This window comes from Nelumbo lutea, chromosome 4 (assembly GCF_056320005.1).
Source record: "Nelumbo lutea isolate HS-2025 chromosome 4, American lotus-T2T, whole genome shotgun sequence".
NCBI lineage: Eukaryota > Viridiplantae > Streptophyta > Magnoliopsida > Proteales > Nelumbonaceae > Nelumbo > Nelumbo lutea.
Genome location: NC_142687.1, coordinates 15,501,321 through 15,520,038, shown reverse-complemented (window position 1 = coordinate 15,520,038; position 18,718 = coordinate 15,501,321). Strand labels below are relative to the sequence as shown.

Here is an 18,718-nt window from a genome sequence, read left to right as displayed (position 1 = left end):
AAACTTTTACTCTTCTAATCTTCTCCATAATAGAATCCTCCATGCTTCATGAAATTGAAATTGCTGCTGTGTCTTGAACCTGGAAATTGGACAACGTTTCTTCATACATACCACTTTACCGATCATAAAGATGTCAGTCAACCCAAGCAACATTTTCCACCTAACATGAAGTCACCTTAACAATGCCTAATCCAAGAAAAGGTATTCTCAGAAATGTTATGCAAGAACCTCATTTGATCTAAATTTGAAGTGGAAAGGCCTTCAACTTGTCGTCCTTCCTTCTCTTAATTGTTTAAGCACTGAGAAGTTTCTTCACTGCCTTCTTTTCCATCTCACAACTAAACTTCATGTGCTTGGAATTTGTCTCTAGTATCATACGGTACACAACTACATAGAAATTTTTGACAAAGTTAATTCAGACACAGGTTTTCAATATATTGAAAGAATGCCTTTCTCCTATACCATAAACTTGCTTTGTTGGTGTTGAGAGGAGATGTCAGAAGAGCAGAGCATATTAGATTAACCTAAACAAACTCTTCCTGAGCGGTTTCTTTTTGTAGTGTTGTCAGTTGTTTATGTATTCAGGTTTAGTACCATAAGGGTACTGTTGTAATTTCTTCTTTGATTACATTGTTCGGCTGTACTAGTATAAATAATAATAGATCATTCTTTCGCCCCCTAAGTCCAAAAGGGGCTTTCAGTCCTCTCGGCTCTCCTCTCCTCTCCCCCTCTCTTCTCTCCTCTTGTCTCTCACTTGCTCTTGCTCTTGTTCTTGTTCAACATGGTACCAGAGCGAGTCGTCCAGGCCTGAAGGGTGGTGTCAAGCAAACCTGGTGTCAAGCAAACCTGTTATTCAGTTCGACCCAGAAGTTATAGAGACTTTTCATCTTCCAGCCCAGAAGTGGTATTCATTGTCGATTCGACTGTAGAGAGGCTATCATCTGAGGTTCGTAGAGGGAGTTCTGGTTTACAGAGAGGCTACCATCTGAAGTTAAAAGAGGTACTGTTCATTTACTGTTCGGCTGCCCTACAGATTGACTGTTCAGCCGATTGATGGACTATTGAGGGACTGTTTTTTTTTAACAAAGTAGTTGTATTCAACTTTGTTTTGTACTCCTTTACCCCTTCGATGGACTGTTGATCTCCTAAAACAGATTTTGTATTGATCTCAGTCATTGACTGTTCGGCTACCAAACCTACCGATTAGGGGTGTGGTGAACTTCACCTGTTTTTATTATTCTGTTGGAGGGCCATATGACCTCTATACAACTGTAGGTCATACAGACCTGATTGTGTACTGCAACTGCAGTGTTCTTTTCTTGGATTCCTACAAGACCGTAGGTTATACAGACCTGTTCCAGTACTGCAATAGCAGTGTTCAGTCTTTGCTCCCAGTGAAACCGTAGGTCAGAAGGACCTGTTTCTATAATAGCCGTGTACGGAAGTACTCCTTTGGTTGCTGTTTTTTAAACCAGAAATCATTAGTAGTGAAGATTCAGCCTCATTTGGAGTTTCCTCAATGCTGAATGGAATGGGTGGGGGTGACCTATCCTTTCCTATGGCTGTTGTCCCTCTTGATGGTTTAAATTACCTAGAGTGGTCAAGAGGGATCAAGTTATACATCACTACAAGAGGGAAGATAGGCTACATTAATGGGAGGATAAAAGAACCATCCTCCAGGAGTGCTGAATATGATAGATGGAATCAGGAGAACAGTATTGTTATGTCCTGGCTCTTGGTTTCCATGCAACCTAAAATCATGAAGAACTTCATGTGGGCTGAAACTGCGAATGAAATCTGGGAACAAGCAAAGTCTACATATTCAGAATTGAGACACTATGCCAAAATTTATCAACTGCAGGCAGCATCTTCTACTTGTAAACAGGGGGAGAGGTGTTTATCGGTCTATTATTCTAACTTAACATCTACCTGGAAGGAGTTGGATCACTACCAGAATGTGGATTGGAAGTGTGATGAGGATGCTAAGAAGTACAAACAGATTGTCTCCCAGCAAAGGCTGTTTGCATTCTTACATGGTCTGAATCCTATGTATGAATCTATCAGAGTTCAGATTCTCAGCTCTAAGGATCTCCCTTCTGTTCAGGAAGTCTATGCTCTTGTACAATCTGAAGAAAGCAGGAGAAATTTGAACAGCCCTGGTGGGGATGCTGTTGTGTTAGTTGCAAAACGGGGTGGATCTACTGGTGGGGGATCTTCTTCCCGGAAAGGAGATCTCCAGAAAAAAACAAAAGATAAGGAAAAATTGTGGTGCACTCATTGCCAGAAACCCCGACACACCAAAAATACCTGTTGGGATCTTCATGGGAAACCAAAATGGGCTCAAGATTTGACTAAGAAGTAAAGTTCAGAGATGAATAAGAAGTACGGGCAACAAAATACAAAGAAACATCACATGGCCAACATGGCTACTCGGGAGCATCAGCCTACCATTTCTATTGTGACTCAGACACATCTCACTGGACCTGACCCGAGGGAGGACATTATGAATTCCTTCCGTGACCATTTAGACAATTCGTCAGATAGATACTCCTCCCTCAACCTCATTTGCATCTACGTCAGGTAACCCTACCACTGCTTTCCATGTTGATTCTCACACCCATGACTCTCCATGGATCATTGATTCTGGAGCATCAAAACATATGGCGGGTACGTCCTCTTACTTTCAAACCTATCACCCTCTTTCTGGAAGAGACAATGTGAGACTAGCCGATGGATCATACTCTTCCATAGCTGGTCAAGGAACTCTCTCTCTTCCTCTTGGCCTTACCCTCTCTGATGTTCTTCATGTTCCAAACTTTCCCATTAATTTGTTCTCTGTTAGTAGTGTTACTAATTCCTTGAATTGCTCAGTGAATTTTTTCCCTTCTCATTGTGTGATTCAGGATCTGGCCTCGGGGAGGACGATTGGTAGGGGTCGTATGGCTGATGGACTTTACATGCTAGAGAATAAGGCTGGTCTTCATGTTACAGAGTCTATGAGTGAGTTATGTAAGAAAAAAGTCTATTTATGGCATTGTCGTCTTGGTCATTTATTTTTTGAGTCTTTGAAAGTTGTATTCCCATAACTGTTTAAGTCAATGTCTGTCTCTGACTTTTCTTGTCAAACGTGTCAATTGAGTAAACATTGTAGAACTCATTTTCTTCAAAGACATAGTAAATCTGAATCTCCATTTCACATTGTTCATTCTGATGTGTGGGGCCCTATTAGTTTACCATCTGAGAGTCGCTACAAGTATTTCATTACCCTCATTGATGATTATTCTAGATTTACGTGGGTATACCCGATGCGAACCAGGGAAGAAGTACCAAAAATCATTCAAGATTTCCAACGGATGGTCTCACTCAATTTCAAACTGAAATCCAAATTTTCCAATCAGATAATGCAAAAGAATTTTTTCATAGTGACCTCACGGAATTTTTTGCTTCGCATGGTTCTCTTCACCGTACCTCTTGTGCCCGCACACCACAACAAAATGGTGTGGCCGAACGGAAGAACCGACATCTCCTTAAAGTGGCTCGAGGTTTACTACTTCATATGAATGTTCCCAAACGGTTTTGGCTTGAAGCTGTTCTTTGTTCCACTTACCTTATAAACCGTATGCCCTCTCGTAGTACAAAGCCCCACATCAACTTCTCTTTCCTAAGGCTCCCCTTCTTTCTATTCCTCCTCGTGTCTTTGGTTGTCGGTGTTTTGTCCAAAATCTTTCTCCCACCCGTGGGAAATTGGACTCTCGTGCTATACCTTGCATCTTTATTGGTTACTCCTTCACTCAAAAGGGCTACCGTGTTTTTGATCCTGTTTCTCGTAAATTCCATGTCTCCATGGATGTTTCTTTCTTTGAAGATGAGTCTTTCTATCCTGTTTCTCCTCAGGGGGAGTGTAGATATGAGGAGAAACTAGTTCAGCTTCCCTCTCTCCCTGACCCTCCACCTTTTCGTGTTTTTTCTCGTTGTCGCAAAGGCCAGCCAAATCCAAGAGCTGTAGAGAATCCGAAAGCTGTACCACCAGTGCCACCAAACTCCTCGAGGGAGGATCATACCCACTCAGGTATTTTAGCTCCCAATGATGCCCTTGAATCTATTGAAAATGATTCCTCTACTGCTAATGATCTTGACCGTCCTATTGCTCACAGGAAGGGTGTTAGATTGTGCACCACAAAACATCCCATTTCCAACTTTGTCTCCTATGAGAACATTTCACCCTCATTCCGTGCCTTCCTTACCTCTATTGACAGTGTCCCTATCCCTAAGAATGTGGCAGAAGTTCTTTCAGTTCCTGAATGGACAAATGCCATGAGGGAAGAAGTTAATGCCCTTCACAAAAATGGCACATGGGAACTTGTTGATTTTCCTAAGGGAAAGGTTCCAGTTGGATGTAAATGGGTGTTCACAGTCAAACATAAGGCTGATGGAACAGTGGAAAGGTATAAAACTCGCTTAGTGGCAAAGGGATTTACCCAAGTGTATGGAGTTGATTATGCTGAAACTTTTGCCCCCGTTGCCAAGATGAATTCCATTTGAGTCCTTTTCTCTCTTGTAGCCAATCTGGATTGGGTTTTACACCAACTAGACATCAAGAATGCATTCTTGAATGGTGACATTGAAGAGGAAGTATACATGATTCAACCTCCTGGGTTTCTAGCCCAAGGCAATGAACAGAAAGTGTGCAAGTTGAAGAAGTCTTTATACGGGCTGAAACAATCACCAAGAACTTGGTTCAGTAGATTCCATGTGGCAATTCAGCAGAAAGGATATAGGCAATGTCAATCAGATCACACACTGTTCGTGAAAAAAGGAGAAGGTAAAATTGCTGCTATAATTGTTTATGTGGATGACATAATTGTTACTGGTGATTGGGAGGATGAAATTCAGAAATTGAAACTTTTCCTTGCAACTCAGTTTGAAGTGAAAGATCTAGGACGTGCCAGATACTTCATTGGAATTGAAGTTGCCCGATCAAAGAAGGGTATCTTCATTTCTCAAAGGAAATACGTCCTAGATTTACTTCAGGACATTGGAAAGATGGGGGTGAAGCCAGTTGACTCCCCCATCGACCCCAACCATAAATTAGGTGACAATTGTGGTGAATCACTCAAGGATGTGAAACAGTTTTAGAGGCTTGTAGGGAGGTTGTTATACCTTTCTATGACTCGCCCAGACATTGCATATGCTGTTGGTGTCCTAAGTCAATTCATGCATGCTCCTAGGTCTTCTCATCTTGAAGCAGCAGAGAGAATCCTCCAATATTTGAAAAAGTATCCGGGTACTGGTTTGTTGTTTCAAAAGCACGGACATTTGAAAGTTGAAGTTTATACAGATGCAGATTGGGCTGGATCCCAATTTGACAGAAAGTCTACTAGTGGCTACTGCACCTTTATAGGAGGGAACCTTGTTACATGGAGAAGTAAAAATCAAAATTTGGTAGCTAGATCCAGTGCTGAGCTGAATATCGTGCTATGGCCCACAGGGTTGCTGAAGGCATGTGGATAAAGAATTTGTTGGGGGAGTTGGGTTTCCCAGTGACCAAACCTATAACTCTATTTTGTGATAACAAAGCAACTATAAGCATTGCTGCCAATCCGGTGCTACATGATAGAACAAAACACATCGAAGTTGACAAGCATTTTATCAGAGAGAAAGTTATCACAGGCGAAGTGTGTACCCCCTATGTCACTTCTAAGAACCAGCCTGCAGATATCTTTACAAAGGGTTTAAACCTTTCCAGACATCATGATCTTTGTGACAAGTTGGGCATGATTGACATCTATGCTCCAACTTGAGGGGGAGTGTTGTCAGTTGTTTATGTATTCAGGTTTAGTACCATAAGGGTACTGTTGTAATTTCTTCTTTGATTACATTGTTCGGCTGTACTAGTATAAATAATAATAGATCATTCTTTCGCCCCCTAAGTCCAAAAGGGGCTTTCAGTCCTCTCGACTCTCTTCTCCTCTTGTCTCTCACTTGCTCTTGCTCTTGTTCAACATCTAGATTTTACAGAATTCTCATATGTATAATCCCTCAACGCAATAATTCAGATACTATGCATGGAAATTGGAAAATGAAAAATATCTAACCAATGCAAGTCAATACCACCAGCTAAATTATCTTCTGATGACAGCTAAAGTTGCCAAAGAAAGCAAACAAATATCCATGAACAAATCTCAGTTAAACTGGAATTATTGAACAACTTTTCATCTACCATAACCATACAGTACTCCTGACCAACCATGAAGAATTGTTCTCCTTAATCTACACACACAATTTAAACTATATTACCCCAAGAAATAAACAATTTCAAAGAAGCTCCAGGAAAATGTACAAATAGCATATTCCAAAAGTAAGAATAGCAAAATTCTTCAAAAACAAACCCGTTCAAAACATTACAAAATGCATAAACCAAGTAATAGTAATCCCTCCCACCTTTCCATGTACTAAACTAAATTCAACTGAACTCAATAAAGCCTTATTCCAACCTTCTGGGTTAGCTGCATGTATGATGTATATTCCATCATTTCACTCTATTCAGTGCCATGTTCATTATTAAATTATGGGCACTGCATTTACATCTGAATAAATTTTGTAGTTTCGTGTTAAAACAATAAATAAACAAAATAAAACTTGCCCCATCCCCTGTATGGAAAAACAAGATTCATGTAGCCGACTCCATATAGTTGGGAACTTGGGATAAGGCATGGATGATGATGATGATCCCATGTCAAAGCGGCCTCTGAAAAGACCCATCCAGGAGCAGAAGCAGCAGTGAGTAGGTCCCCAATAAAGACTAGAAAATTCAAGATTTGAGACCAAAGACAGACTTTCATGATATCATTTAGTAAATTAGAACTCAGGTTTTAAATTCCACTTTTGTTCTAGCTATCTGGGGTCTTAGGAGGGGTTGACCAGATAAGGACCAAATCCTTGGCAATTTTTGCCGAAGTGGCTGCTATTAGATTCAAATCTGCTTCTCCATGCTTGTCAATGTGAAATTTTACCAGTGTATCAAGCACTGGCCCCTTTACTGCTACATTACATGTAAACATGATTAAAACACCACAAACAGTGACAGAACACAATACAAGCTTATACATGAAATCCCAGGAATATCTATTTTTTCTCCCTAAAAGTGATCCAATAAACTTTCATTTCTGCAACAAATATGCATATAGGTGCCAAAAATATACAGTGTGCTTATGTAAACAAAAAATGGCATGGTGAATACATCCAGAGAAGACACCCTATCTTATTTTCCTATCTCAAACTGTCGAAAGATCGGATTTCTCTATCATGAAATAATCAAAAGGGAGGAAAAAGAAGACAAGAAAAGATTCTCGTTTCATAAAGCCTAAAATTAGTGGTTGATAGTTGGGAAATCCAGATCCTCACTGGCACAGGAAGAATGCCTAGAGACGGTTTTGGTATGATTATCTATGTTTTCTGGCCCAGTTACAAGATGCTTCTGTAGACCACAGATCTTAGCTAAAGACAGTGTCCTCAGAAATTCTTTGTACTGTGGGTTGGTTATTCTTTTATTTGTTAAATGTATTATAGTGAGTGAAGGTGTATTGTTCTGTTTTTCTTTTCTGCCTTCCCTAATTAAATAGAAGAAACAGTGGTCTAACACTGGTCTAGATCTATGGAAACTGTAAGACAAGCATAATTGGTTTTTATCAACAACTGCAAGAACTAAAATCATGTTCAAAACCAAAGCTATCCATTCGAATTCACACACACCACATAGTTTGTAAATCTAGAAACTTTGTTAGAATCAGGGGAAAAATTGCATTCATACATCTTCTCAAAGTGTCAATTCAGTTAGTGGAGCTTAGATACTTCTTAAAGCTCCTCAGGATACTCCACATGAATGTAGATACAAAAAAGAGGATGACACCAGTTGCAATAGCATACTTGAGACCAAGGTTAACAAGTAAGTTTACTAGAAGCCCAGCCAAAACTACCCCACAAAGATTCGCAGAGAAAGCAGACCAAAAGGGCATATCAAGAATGGAAGCTATAATAGCTCCTGTCCAGGCTCCAGTTCCAGGGAACGGCACAGCCACAAACAACATTAGACCAATCCACTGGAATTCTTCTACCGGCCCGGCCTTCTCCCTAGCGCTCTCAAACAGCAGGTCCAAGAAACGCGATGCCGAATTGTTCTTTCGAGCAATAAAAGACGCAAACCTCTTCAGATAGATTACAATGAAAGGAACGGGAACCATATTCCTGCAGTTGCCATCAAATTCTTATAGATAATCCACAGCAGACAAGACCCCATAAAGTCGAAGTCTTCTCTAAAATGGGACTAGAAGGATCAAAATCCAAATTAATCACACAAAATTTGTCAAAAACATTCAGTGCATTTTCGATAAATTCATAACCGTAAATCCAGAAGAGGCCAATTTGTCACATTACGTCCTGATAATACTGGTTAAAGAGAAAATTAAATCTACCCAGCTGCTGAGTTCAAGAGGAAAGGAGAAGAGAAGAGACTGACCCAAGAATAGATAAGACGGTTAGGAGCGTAGGCTTGAGTTGCATCCAGTAACCAACCGGAATAGCCCCCCGAAGCTCAATTACTGGAAGCATAGCGAGAGCGAAAACAACAGCCTGGTCAGGCCATCCCGAGCTCCGAAGAGCGCTTGCAATTTTCAAGCCAAAGCCCGATGCTCTAATGGAATCAGTAGCAGCACGAGCGGCGCCACATGCCAGGAGCGAAACAAGGGAGAGAAAAATCCATACCACAACAGAGAAAAGAACTCTGAAGGATCTTTGTGGTTCGGCGTCGGACAAAAGAAGAACCTTTTCATTATCCACCGCAAAAGGATCTCCATTTGAAGTCGTTGTCGTTGCTGCCGCTGAGGCAGAGAAACCGGAAGGAGAAGTTGGTATTAGAGGACCCAGATGAAAAAAACGAGGGAGTGCATTGGAAGATTGAAAGGTTGAGGAAGGCTTGGACTTAAAACGAAGTTGGTGGGGAGAGATGAGTGGCGGAAGGTGTCTCGGTGAGATTTTAAGAAGTATTCTTGCAGGGGTGAAGGCTGTTGCAGGATAAGCAGCCGTTGCAGCCATATGGAGGAGGAGGAGGTGGAGGAGAAGAAACAATAATCTTCAGGTGGGTGTGTGTGCAGTGTGCGTGTTCAAGTCCAACCCCTCCATTTCTCTAAGCTTCTCTTGAAACTATTAACCATTGGCTTTGCTTTGATGCTGCCTGCACTCTGCAGGGAGATAAGATCATAAGAATTTTCAGTGAAGATATGATGATAGCTTTTTATAATGGGACCTACGGCTACGGGGCAATTGCCAATGGGAGGAGAAAGTGAGAAACCAATGAAACAACTTGGAGGTAGTTGGTCGTGGTCCGGCAATAAATTAGACCGGTCGAATTGCAGAAGAGTAAATAGCACATGGGAAATGGCCAAAAAGGGTCCACCAAGGGTTATTTTAGTTATTGCATTAGAGTGGAACCGACCGGGTTTTTTTGCTGGTTGGCCCAAGGTTAGACCATCCACGATAGGAATAACAGACGGATTTGTGCGTGATCAAACCCATTCAACTCGATGGTCCATGAATTATATGATATGATGGCCTTCTTGTGTGTGTTTGGTTCCGTTCATGGTTTTTAAAATCAGACTGGATCGGATGGTCGGCTCGGAAAAACCAGGTGACCAGTTCTATTTTTCCTTAAAATCGGATTATTGTCAAAAAACGTTGATTTGGTCAGCAAACCATTGACTCGGGTGGTTGAACCATTCAAACCATTTAACGGTTTTGATCGTTTTTTATTTATTTTTATTTGTTTGTCAAAACAAGCCAATTGTTCGATTCGAATGGTCGAACCATTTGACCCAATAACTGGACCTCCTGACCGGTTCATTGTTCGGGTCAGTATTAAAAACCTTGGTTCCCTTTACATTTTTTCATTCAACGTTTGTACTTTATTTGCTTGTAAAACCAAGAAAGGTAATAATTACAACTATTTATGATAATTAGGAACCATTAGGCACCACATCAGCTTAACAGTAAAAATGCCTGATTATTTGTGAAAGATTTGAAAAATAATTTACCCAAATGGTAAACGTGCACAAAAACCGAAATCCACTTTTATCATTCTCAATCCATACTGAAAAACAAGAGAAAGAAACTAATGAAGTGACGTCTATATAATAGCATTTATTAAATAAATACCCACAAAACCAAACACCTAACTTGTTGAGGCCCTCTAGCATAGAATTCCTTGCCATATGGGCTTTTTCATATGACATTAGACCCAAACCATACATAGTTACATATCAATGTGCACTTGAGACCTGATGGCCAACCACAAAAGGCTTGCACCTACACGGACCTCCTATAATATGGATTGATGCTTACTGACCATCTTAATAGATCACTAGCAGCCCAATTATGGATGATGTATTGATGTTATCAAATCCAATATGGCTGCTACCTCCATGACCTTCAAATCCAATTGAATGACAGAGCCCCCAAACTTTATTTGATACTTCATCCTAACTCTCTCCTTTGACATAGAAACATTTAAATGTAATTAATTGTTAAGAGTATTATTAAGCATAAATCATGTAAATAGACAAATGTTGATTGTGTTTATTTCTATGAAAACTTTGGGTTTATTATTTATTAAGCACAAACCCCATCAAAACTCTACATGCCCACTTTATAAATGACTGGTTGACTTGAAATAGACCAAAACTTTGGGATGACCGGCTGCTACGTTGATTGGGGGCAAGGCAAGTTTTGGCTAAGGCTGCAATTTGGGACGGGTTGGTCCTAACCCAATCTGAAAAAGTCCAGTTGGGTTAGGTTGGGTTGATGCTCAAGTTAAGATTGATCATTCATGCAATTGGATCTAACTCAAACCCAACTATATATTACATAAATATATGTTATATGTAATGTATTATATATTGATTTGTTTAGATGCATGATAGTTATATAGCCCCCACTACATAGTATCACCTCACTTAATCTTAATCGGTGTGACTAAAACCTTAATAACATATTTTATGTTTTTTGAATATTTTATTTACTGCCCATAAAAAATTTATCATAAGTCATTGCTCATAATAAACTATAGTCATTTCAAACACATGTTTTTCTGAATTTTGTACCAAAAAACCAATAAAAATGTCAACAAACAAGTATTAATAAAAAATAGGATTACTATATGTAGTGAAAGTTGAGTTAAGATCTAAAATTGAGAAGCTCTAGGAGGTGTTAAGAGATGAGAAGAAGGTTGAGTTGGCCTAACCCAAAGTTGACTTCAGGTTGGGTTAGGGTTGAAGGAATTTAGTTTGGGTTAGAGTTAGGCTGAGTAGGTTGGATTGAAGGTTAGGTTGGGAGTTTAGAACTTAGGGTTGGGCTCAACCCGACTCAACTTGCAACCCTAGGGTTGGGCTAGGTTAACTTTACTGCAATGAATGGTGTGTAGGATCTATATTATGCAAGTAAACACCAGAATATGTTACATTAGTCAATATTTTGGCCATGTTCATTTTTTGGGGGAGATAGGAGGGGAAAGTGATTCTCATTAACCAACTTTACATTGTTCTTTTCTTCTATAAGCTTTAGACCCCATTGTAAAATTTAGTTTCCCGAATAAATGATACCAATCTCTCATGTCGGTAATTAACTTTCCCACCTATAGGGAAAGCTTACAAAATATAATGAGACAAGTTTATCCATTCTAACATTGACTTTACCAGAAATTACCAGGAATTTACTTGATAAGTGTTTCCCACGAAACATTTACTTGAATAAGTGCACTGGCTCAGATAAATAACATTCCAAAAATACGAACAAAGCCTTTATCCTAATTATTAATTATCAATGGTGTTGTTGCATATTGCCCAAACCTGAAAAATATGCCAAAAAAAAAAAACTGAAAATATGGACAAATGGATGTTACAGATTGATTTTATAAGAAAGATGATAGCATGCATATAATTAGGGCTTCATGTTAGAGTCGAATCCTTTAAACTGCATTACATTCAAAATTTCACAAACAATTCTCTCTCTTTGTCTCCCATTTAAAGGATTCCCAGCTAGTTACAACATGATCGCAAAGGATTTTATTTGAAATAAAAGGAAAAAAAAGCCAATTGGCGGGTGGTTCAGTTGTTACGGTTGCTGGCTAGCTCGTTGCCTCTAAAACTTGAATCGACATCCTGCTGCTGTTACCACGATTGGGGGCTTAAGGGTATGGGGATTTTTTGCGTTCACGGTTACATGAGCTCCAATCAAATATGGAAATACCAATATTTGAGATAATTTGCCTTTAAAAAAATATTAGAGATAATTTCAATTCCAACTGATTTTTTCTTTTTTATTGCCTTATTGGGGTCGTATGCAGCCTCATTAATTTTTTTTCCTCCATCATAAAGGATCTAAATCTCAAATGGTTGGGTAGGAAATCATCATTTCCTTCTTTTTATAGTCTTGAATAGAATTTAATTAGTAATCTATGCAACTTGTTTTCTCTTCTTTTCATGTGTTTTAAAACCGAACTGGTATGGGGTTGGTTATTAGGTTGAATGGTCAAAACCATTCAAACGGTTTGAACGATTAACCGCCTGGTTCAGCGATTTACTGACCAAAATCAATGGTTTAATTTGGGGGGAAATCCGATTTTTGGGAAAAATGGAATCGGTCCTGATTTTTCCAATCTGATTGTCCGGTCCGGTCCAGTTTTGGAAATCATGCTTGTGCTTCTCAAACACCTATGCTATGCTATGATTAATGTTCTGAAAATTGTAACCGTATCGTAAATCATAGAAAAAGTTGAATTAAATCAAACCGTGAATTGTATCATAAACGTAAGATAATTTTTATTTTTTAAAAAATTGTCAAAAATTAAATATAGATATATTAAAAAGGCTAAATATATTTGTGTGAGTAATCTTAGCCTATTTTAACCCATATCTACCACATATGCACCTAAAACAAATTGAATTTATCACTTATAAAGTTGAAGCCTAAAGTGATACAGTAAAATTTAACTTGAAAGTCAAATAAATTCATAAACAATAGCACTTTTACCCACATATGATAGAAATTTAATTCTCAATCTTAAATAACATAAATAAATCATTTTCTAATAACTAGTCTTTCTTTTCAAAATGAAAAAAAAAAGTGATAGAGTAGAGAACTAATTCTTAATTGAATTTATTTAAATTGTATAAATCGTAATATTTGTGAATCAAATTGTAGGATTCAAACAAAAATTGAAGAAAATGACTTACATATGTGATTTCAATAGAAACCCTTGAAATATATGATTCAAATCATGAAGCGTATCATAAGTCATAAGATTTTGACAACATTAATAATGAAGATTTTTAGACTAATTATTTTTAAACCATACATCTTAACATCTTTTTTGTAAATTTATCAATTTTATGGTGAGGGAAAAACCTCAGTATCTCATGCAAGGTCCAGATGTAGTAGGCATGTTAGATAAGCACAATCAGTGAGCACGTAATAGCTGTGTAACACATGTCCCGGTTAATGTGTCTTTCATCTAAATGTTTTTGTTCGGTTAAACAGAAATTATTCATTATTTTATTAGCTTTGTCAAAATAATTAAAAATAAAAATAATGAAAAAAAAACTAAACGTGTTGGGAGTTGGGACGCATTTAGGTTTTATTTTTTCATTATTTTCTATTTTAATTATTTTGATAATGATAATAAAATAATAAATAATTTCTGTATAACTAACAAAAACATTTGGATAAAAGACATTAACTAAGACATATATCACAGAGCTATTAGATGCTCACATACTTATAGCTAACGTGCCTAATACATACAAGGTAGTTCAGGTCACCAAGGAAGTTTACCAATTCATCGGAGCTCACACCTATTATAACCATCATATGCCACGTCCAATGAAAATAGGAACAGACTAGATTTTGTAAAAGAGATAAAACAATTTAGAAAAAAAAAAATTGCTGTATCAACATTTCATTGGACTAATGGGCTTGGCACCTACCATGTGTATCAACATGTAATCCGATTGAACAAGCCGGCTAGATTGTTATTCACGATGAAAATACATTTGATGGAACACATTCTCCAATTAGATAATAGCGAAGGGTTCTAAAAATCTTATTCCCACACTCTTGTATTTACTTTTTCATCCTTCTAACCTATTCATTTTTCAGATTTTAAGAGGGAAAATTGGTATAACTGAAATACTCATATTACCGGATAATTACATTTACCCAATCGAAAAACAAACGAGGCCTTGTTATTTTATCAATCTTCCTAATTATCATTTGCAAAACATTATATTTTTGGCATATTGGTCTAGGATTCTATTTGGTCAGGTCTGCCAGTGCCAGACCTCTTTCTTTCATGGCATGGAAAATTTAGGAGACGTTGGTGGGAAACTGAAAATTATTTGGTTAATTGCAATTTCCACAACGAATTATTGATTACAGCTAGACCTGTTCATGGGTCAGGTAACCCGATGGGCCAGCCCGATACCCGGATGAGCTTGAACACATATTTCAGCCCGCAGGCTTGACCTCGGGCCTAAAAGCCCGAGCCCGACTATTTTACAAGCTGGGCTAGGGATTTGTTAAAAAAACTTGGCCCAAGCCCAGCCCAATCGGACTTTTAGATTAAACCAAAAACCCTAGATATCCTAAATTCCTAACCCCTCTCTTCTCCTTCATCTCTTTCTAGCCGAACCTCTCATCTCAGTAGTCAAACACTCACCAACGCAACCTTACACTCTAAGTTAGACACAACCGGTGAACACTCACCAATGCAACCAGCAAATTCCAGCAGACCACAAGCACTGGCGGTGGCGGTGAGTCCTCCCTCTCTCTCTCTCTCTCTCTCTCTCTCTCTCTCTCTATTGTTGCTCTGCTCACTTCTTCTCTCTCAGAATCTCTGACGTAAACTTAGGCACCAGCAAGGCGACGAACACAGGCACCAACGGCGATGATTCCTTTCTCTCTCTCTCTCTCTCTCTCTCTCTCTCTCACACACACACACACACACAGACGCGAACACAATCGCCGATTGTGAGTCCTTTCTTCTGTTAGGTCAGGCTTCAAGCTTGGGCCTGGGCTTTGGGATTTTTATTAGGGCCAAGCTCAGACCTAACAAAATCCTATTTGTGAAGAGTAAAAGCCCGACCAGGCTCAGCCCATGAATAGGTCTAACCATAGCAGTTCCAGACTCCGTTACCAAAACATTTGTGGTCTTTTTTTGTAAAAAGCATATTACCAACTCAACATTAAGTATGGATAGGCCTGTTTCAGATTTCTGAAAAACCAGGCCAGCCCATACAAAACCCAAAATGACATTTAAACTCAATTTTTTTAATGTTAAGACAAATTCCCACGCCAACTCAACTTCTTTGTTTTGCTTATAAGGTGGCAATCCAACTTGGACTCCACATCACAGTTTCCTTACTTTTTTTAATTTCGAAGTTACTAATTAACTTGTGAAGACTAAAATGACCCTACTAGGGCCCACTATTTAGATCTCTTCCCGCTCTCCCTCCTCTCTCTCCTCTTTCATTGTCTCTCCCACTCTCAACTCTCCTCTTCCTACAACTTTCTTCCTCCTAGACCTAGAACTCATCTTTTCCACTCTCATTCTCTCCTCCCTCTCTCTCCCTCTGTCTCGCTTTCGCTCTCCCTCTAAGATTGAAAAAGTTGAGTTTAAATGTCATTTTGGGTTCTGTATGGGCTGGCCTAGATTTCAAAAACACCAAAATGCCGCTCAGAATTCTTGGAAATCACTTTGTAATCGTTGATAAATTGCTTTTTGATGACTTTGCAGCATACGACCAAGCATTCAAGCTTACTGTAGCAACACGTAGACCTCAAACTAGTGCAGACCCGGCTAGAAGAAGGGCGGTACAACAGTTGTAGCAGCAAGTTCTTTCGTGATCTGCTACTTCTGTTCGATAATGGCTTCGACTTCTTCACCAATAACTCCCCATAATATCTGTCGCTACCATTGCAATAAGAGAGCTCGACACTAACGAGATGGCGAGTAGAAATACTAGAAAACTGGATAGATCAGCTGATGAACCACCCCAGCCACCACCCATTCCTCTTCCATCTAAATTGAGTTCCGAGCCAACAGATTTGTTGTTTGTAAAACCTAAATCAAGTGGTCCCATCATTGCTTGTTGAAAACACAACTCCATACCAGCTAAGGCGTCCACGACAACTATCGTGAGGAACGGAGATCAAAAGCCATCAACAGTAGGAACAACAACAATGGCAGTGATTGATGAGAAGCTTGTTATTGATACGAAACAAGTTGAGGGCAACCTCTACTATCAACAAGAATTTAAATATGAATTCTAGCCAAAACCCAAGACATAGCTCGATCCCTCCATCGGGCAAAGGTGGTGCGGCTCCTAAAGACAATCATGAATCCAAGGTGGAGAAAAAGAACAATAACAAAGTTAGAGACATTGTTAGAGACGTTGAAGAGTTATGTAAATGGTTCAAACAATAACAAAGGGGTTAAACAAAAGAAAAACAACGAAAAGATCAGGCTACCCAACAAAGGTTTGCGGGAAATATGCTACAGAACAAAGTAATCCAATGAACAAAAGTATCAGACGTCCACCTAAAAGGGCAATGAAACAAACATCTTTGCCTCCTCCCATACCATTGAAACGGGCGAGGGAAACGTAGAAATGGAGGCAGTTACATCTAGGGAGGTGGGGGAATGAATGATGAGGTGATGGCTGGTTCTATAAATTATGTAGCACTTTGAATTGGCATGGGAATTTGTCCTAAGATTGAGAAAGGTTGAATTTAAATATCATTTTAAGTTTTGTATGGATTGGCCAGGATTTCAGAAATTTGATATGGACTCCTAAGTTTTTTTTTCTCTTTTTTTGAAGGATTAATAAAAGATAAGGACAACTTTTAGACCATAATATCAACAAAAGTAATACTTTTAACAAAATTTCAAAAATAGATTAATTTTTTTAAAAATAATATTGTTTATCTTCTTCCTCTTCCAACACCATCGCCCGCCGTCGCCTCCGACAATTTTCCGCAATACCACCGCTTACCTCCACCGCTTTCACCCACCTCCAGCAATGTTGCTGGAGAAAACTCGTCAAAGAAACCTCCTTGTACTCCGCCATCAGCCTCTTCCATTTCTCCCGGCACTGTTTTTCGTCCCTCTATTGTTGTTTTGTACTCCGCCATCAGCCTCTTCCATTTCTCCCGGCACTGTTTTTCGTCCCTCTATTGTTGTTTTGTACTCCGCTCTCTATAAATCTCAACAATGAATACGATTGGAAGGAGTAAGGAGATATCCCTTGTTCATCTCTTCATTTTATTTCCCAAAGTTTCATGTATTTTCGGTTTTGTTGTTTGCAACAACTGCGAACTGTGTGAAGTGTTAACAAGGAACATGGAGAGAGATATTTCATCAAATTCTGTTGCTGAAGCATCTGGCCTTCTTTTGCCTACCGCCTTTACTGGACCAGGAAACGAAGATGGTTTCTTCAACCTCAACATCCCAAGGGTAGCGGGTTTCCATTTCTCCGTTGCATCCGGCATAAATCAAGGAATTACTCCATTTGATATCGGAGTTCCGCTTATTTCGACGTCAGATCCTGTGGCTTTCAGCTTCTTCAATGACTCTTTCACGCCTCCTCAGAACAAGAATATGATTGATTGCGATGCAGACGGAGATCAACCACCGAAATGCTCTATCAGCTTCATCAACTCGCAGAAGATAATACTCCCCAAACCCGAGCCATTCGATGAGCAACTGATGATGGACAATCCCATCGAAATGTGCAGCTTCAGATCAAAAAGTTTCAATCAGACTCTGCCTCTTTGCGATTGGAGATTTAGTCGGTTACGGGAGCTCTGTTCTATCGAACAAGCTTCTAATGATCCGGGAATTTTGACCAGTTCTCATATGCAGTAAAACGACCTCGCCATCATCGAATCTTCTCCTCAAGTAAATCTCCAGTCGTCGTCATCAACAACTCTTACACACTGGAAGCTATAGTGAGAAACTTCGCGTTACGGAACCTTAGTTCCGTCGCTTGGCTACAGGCACCAAAGTGAAGCCCTCCGTCATCGGCTACAGTGCACATGAGCACATTGGCTTGGCAGCGACGGAAGAAGATCGACGACAGGACGATGTGTCTGTTGAAGGTGATGCCATGGTGTCACAGGGGTAGATCTACAGCGGAAGAAACCCATGCGGCGTCCAGGCCAAGGCAGGCCAGGACAAGCCTTTGTGTGATGCGAGGCTAGGAGTTGCCCGATGAGATGGCTCCACCAAGGTTAGTAACACAGGATCATGACCTCAAGTCGCATGACTGGGGAACTCGATTGGCTCTAGCCAGTCCATGGGAAGCGTCGCTTACGTGCTAAAGGGGGAAGGCCAAGATGTGAGGCAACTGGGCACCAATGTGATGGGTCTCCTGTATGCCGATGATGCAGGCACCTGTGTGCCAATGATGGCTTGGGCCGTAACACACCCGTGCGCTATGGGCAACGGGATAGCTCATTTAGCTTGGGCAAGGGGCTGGCGTGGTGAAGGGTCATGCTTAAGCTAAACCCGCATGCCAAGCCTCCCTTGAGTGTTGTTGGCGCAGTGTTGGTCCATGCACTGTACCCATGAGCATGTGTTCGCCCATGAAGAACCCTAGTAGCCATGCTAGCCATT

At 39.7% G+C, this 18,718-nt stretch overlaps 1 protein-coding gene across 1 annotated transcript; it reads right to left on the bottom strand.

The window, feature by feature from the left end:
• Nucleotides 1-7,756: 7,756 nt before the first annotated feature.
• Nucleotides 7,757-9,321, bottom strand: LOC148854137 (small multi-drug export protein). The gene is made up of 2 exons (XM_088985322.1): nucleotides 8,516-9,321; nucleotides 7,757-8,244 (listed from the first exon to the last, which is right to left on the bottom strand). Exons 1-2 carry the CDS (start codon nucleotides 9,088-9,090, stop codon nucleotides 7,830-7,832), a joined length of 990 nt encoding a protein of 329 aa, XP_088841448.1. The 5' UTR covers nucleotides 9,091-9,321; the 3' UTR covers nucleotides 7,757-7,829.
• Between the last annotated feature and the right edge of the window lie 9,397 nt (nucleotides 9,322-18,718).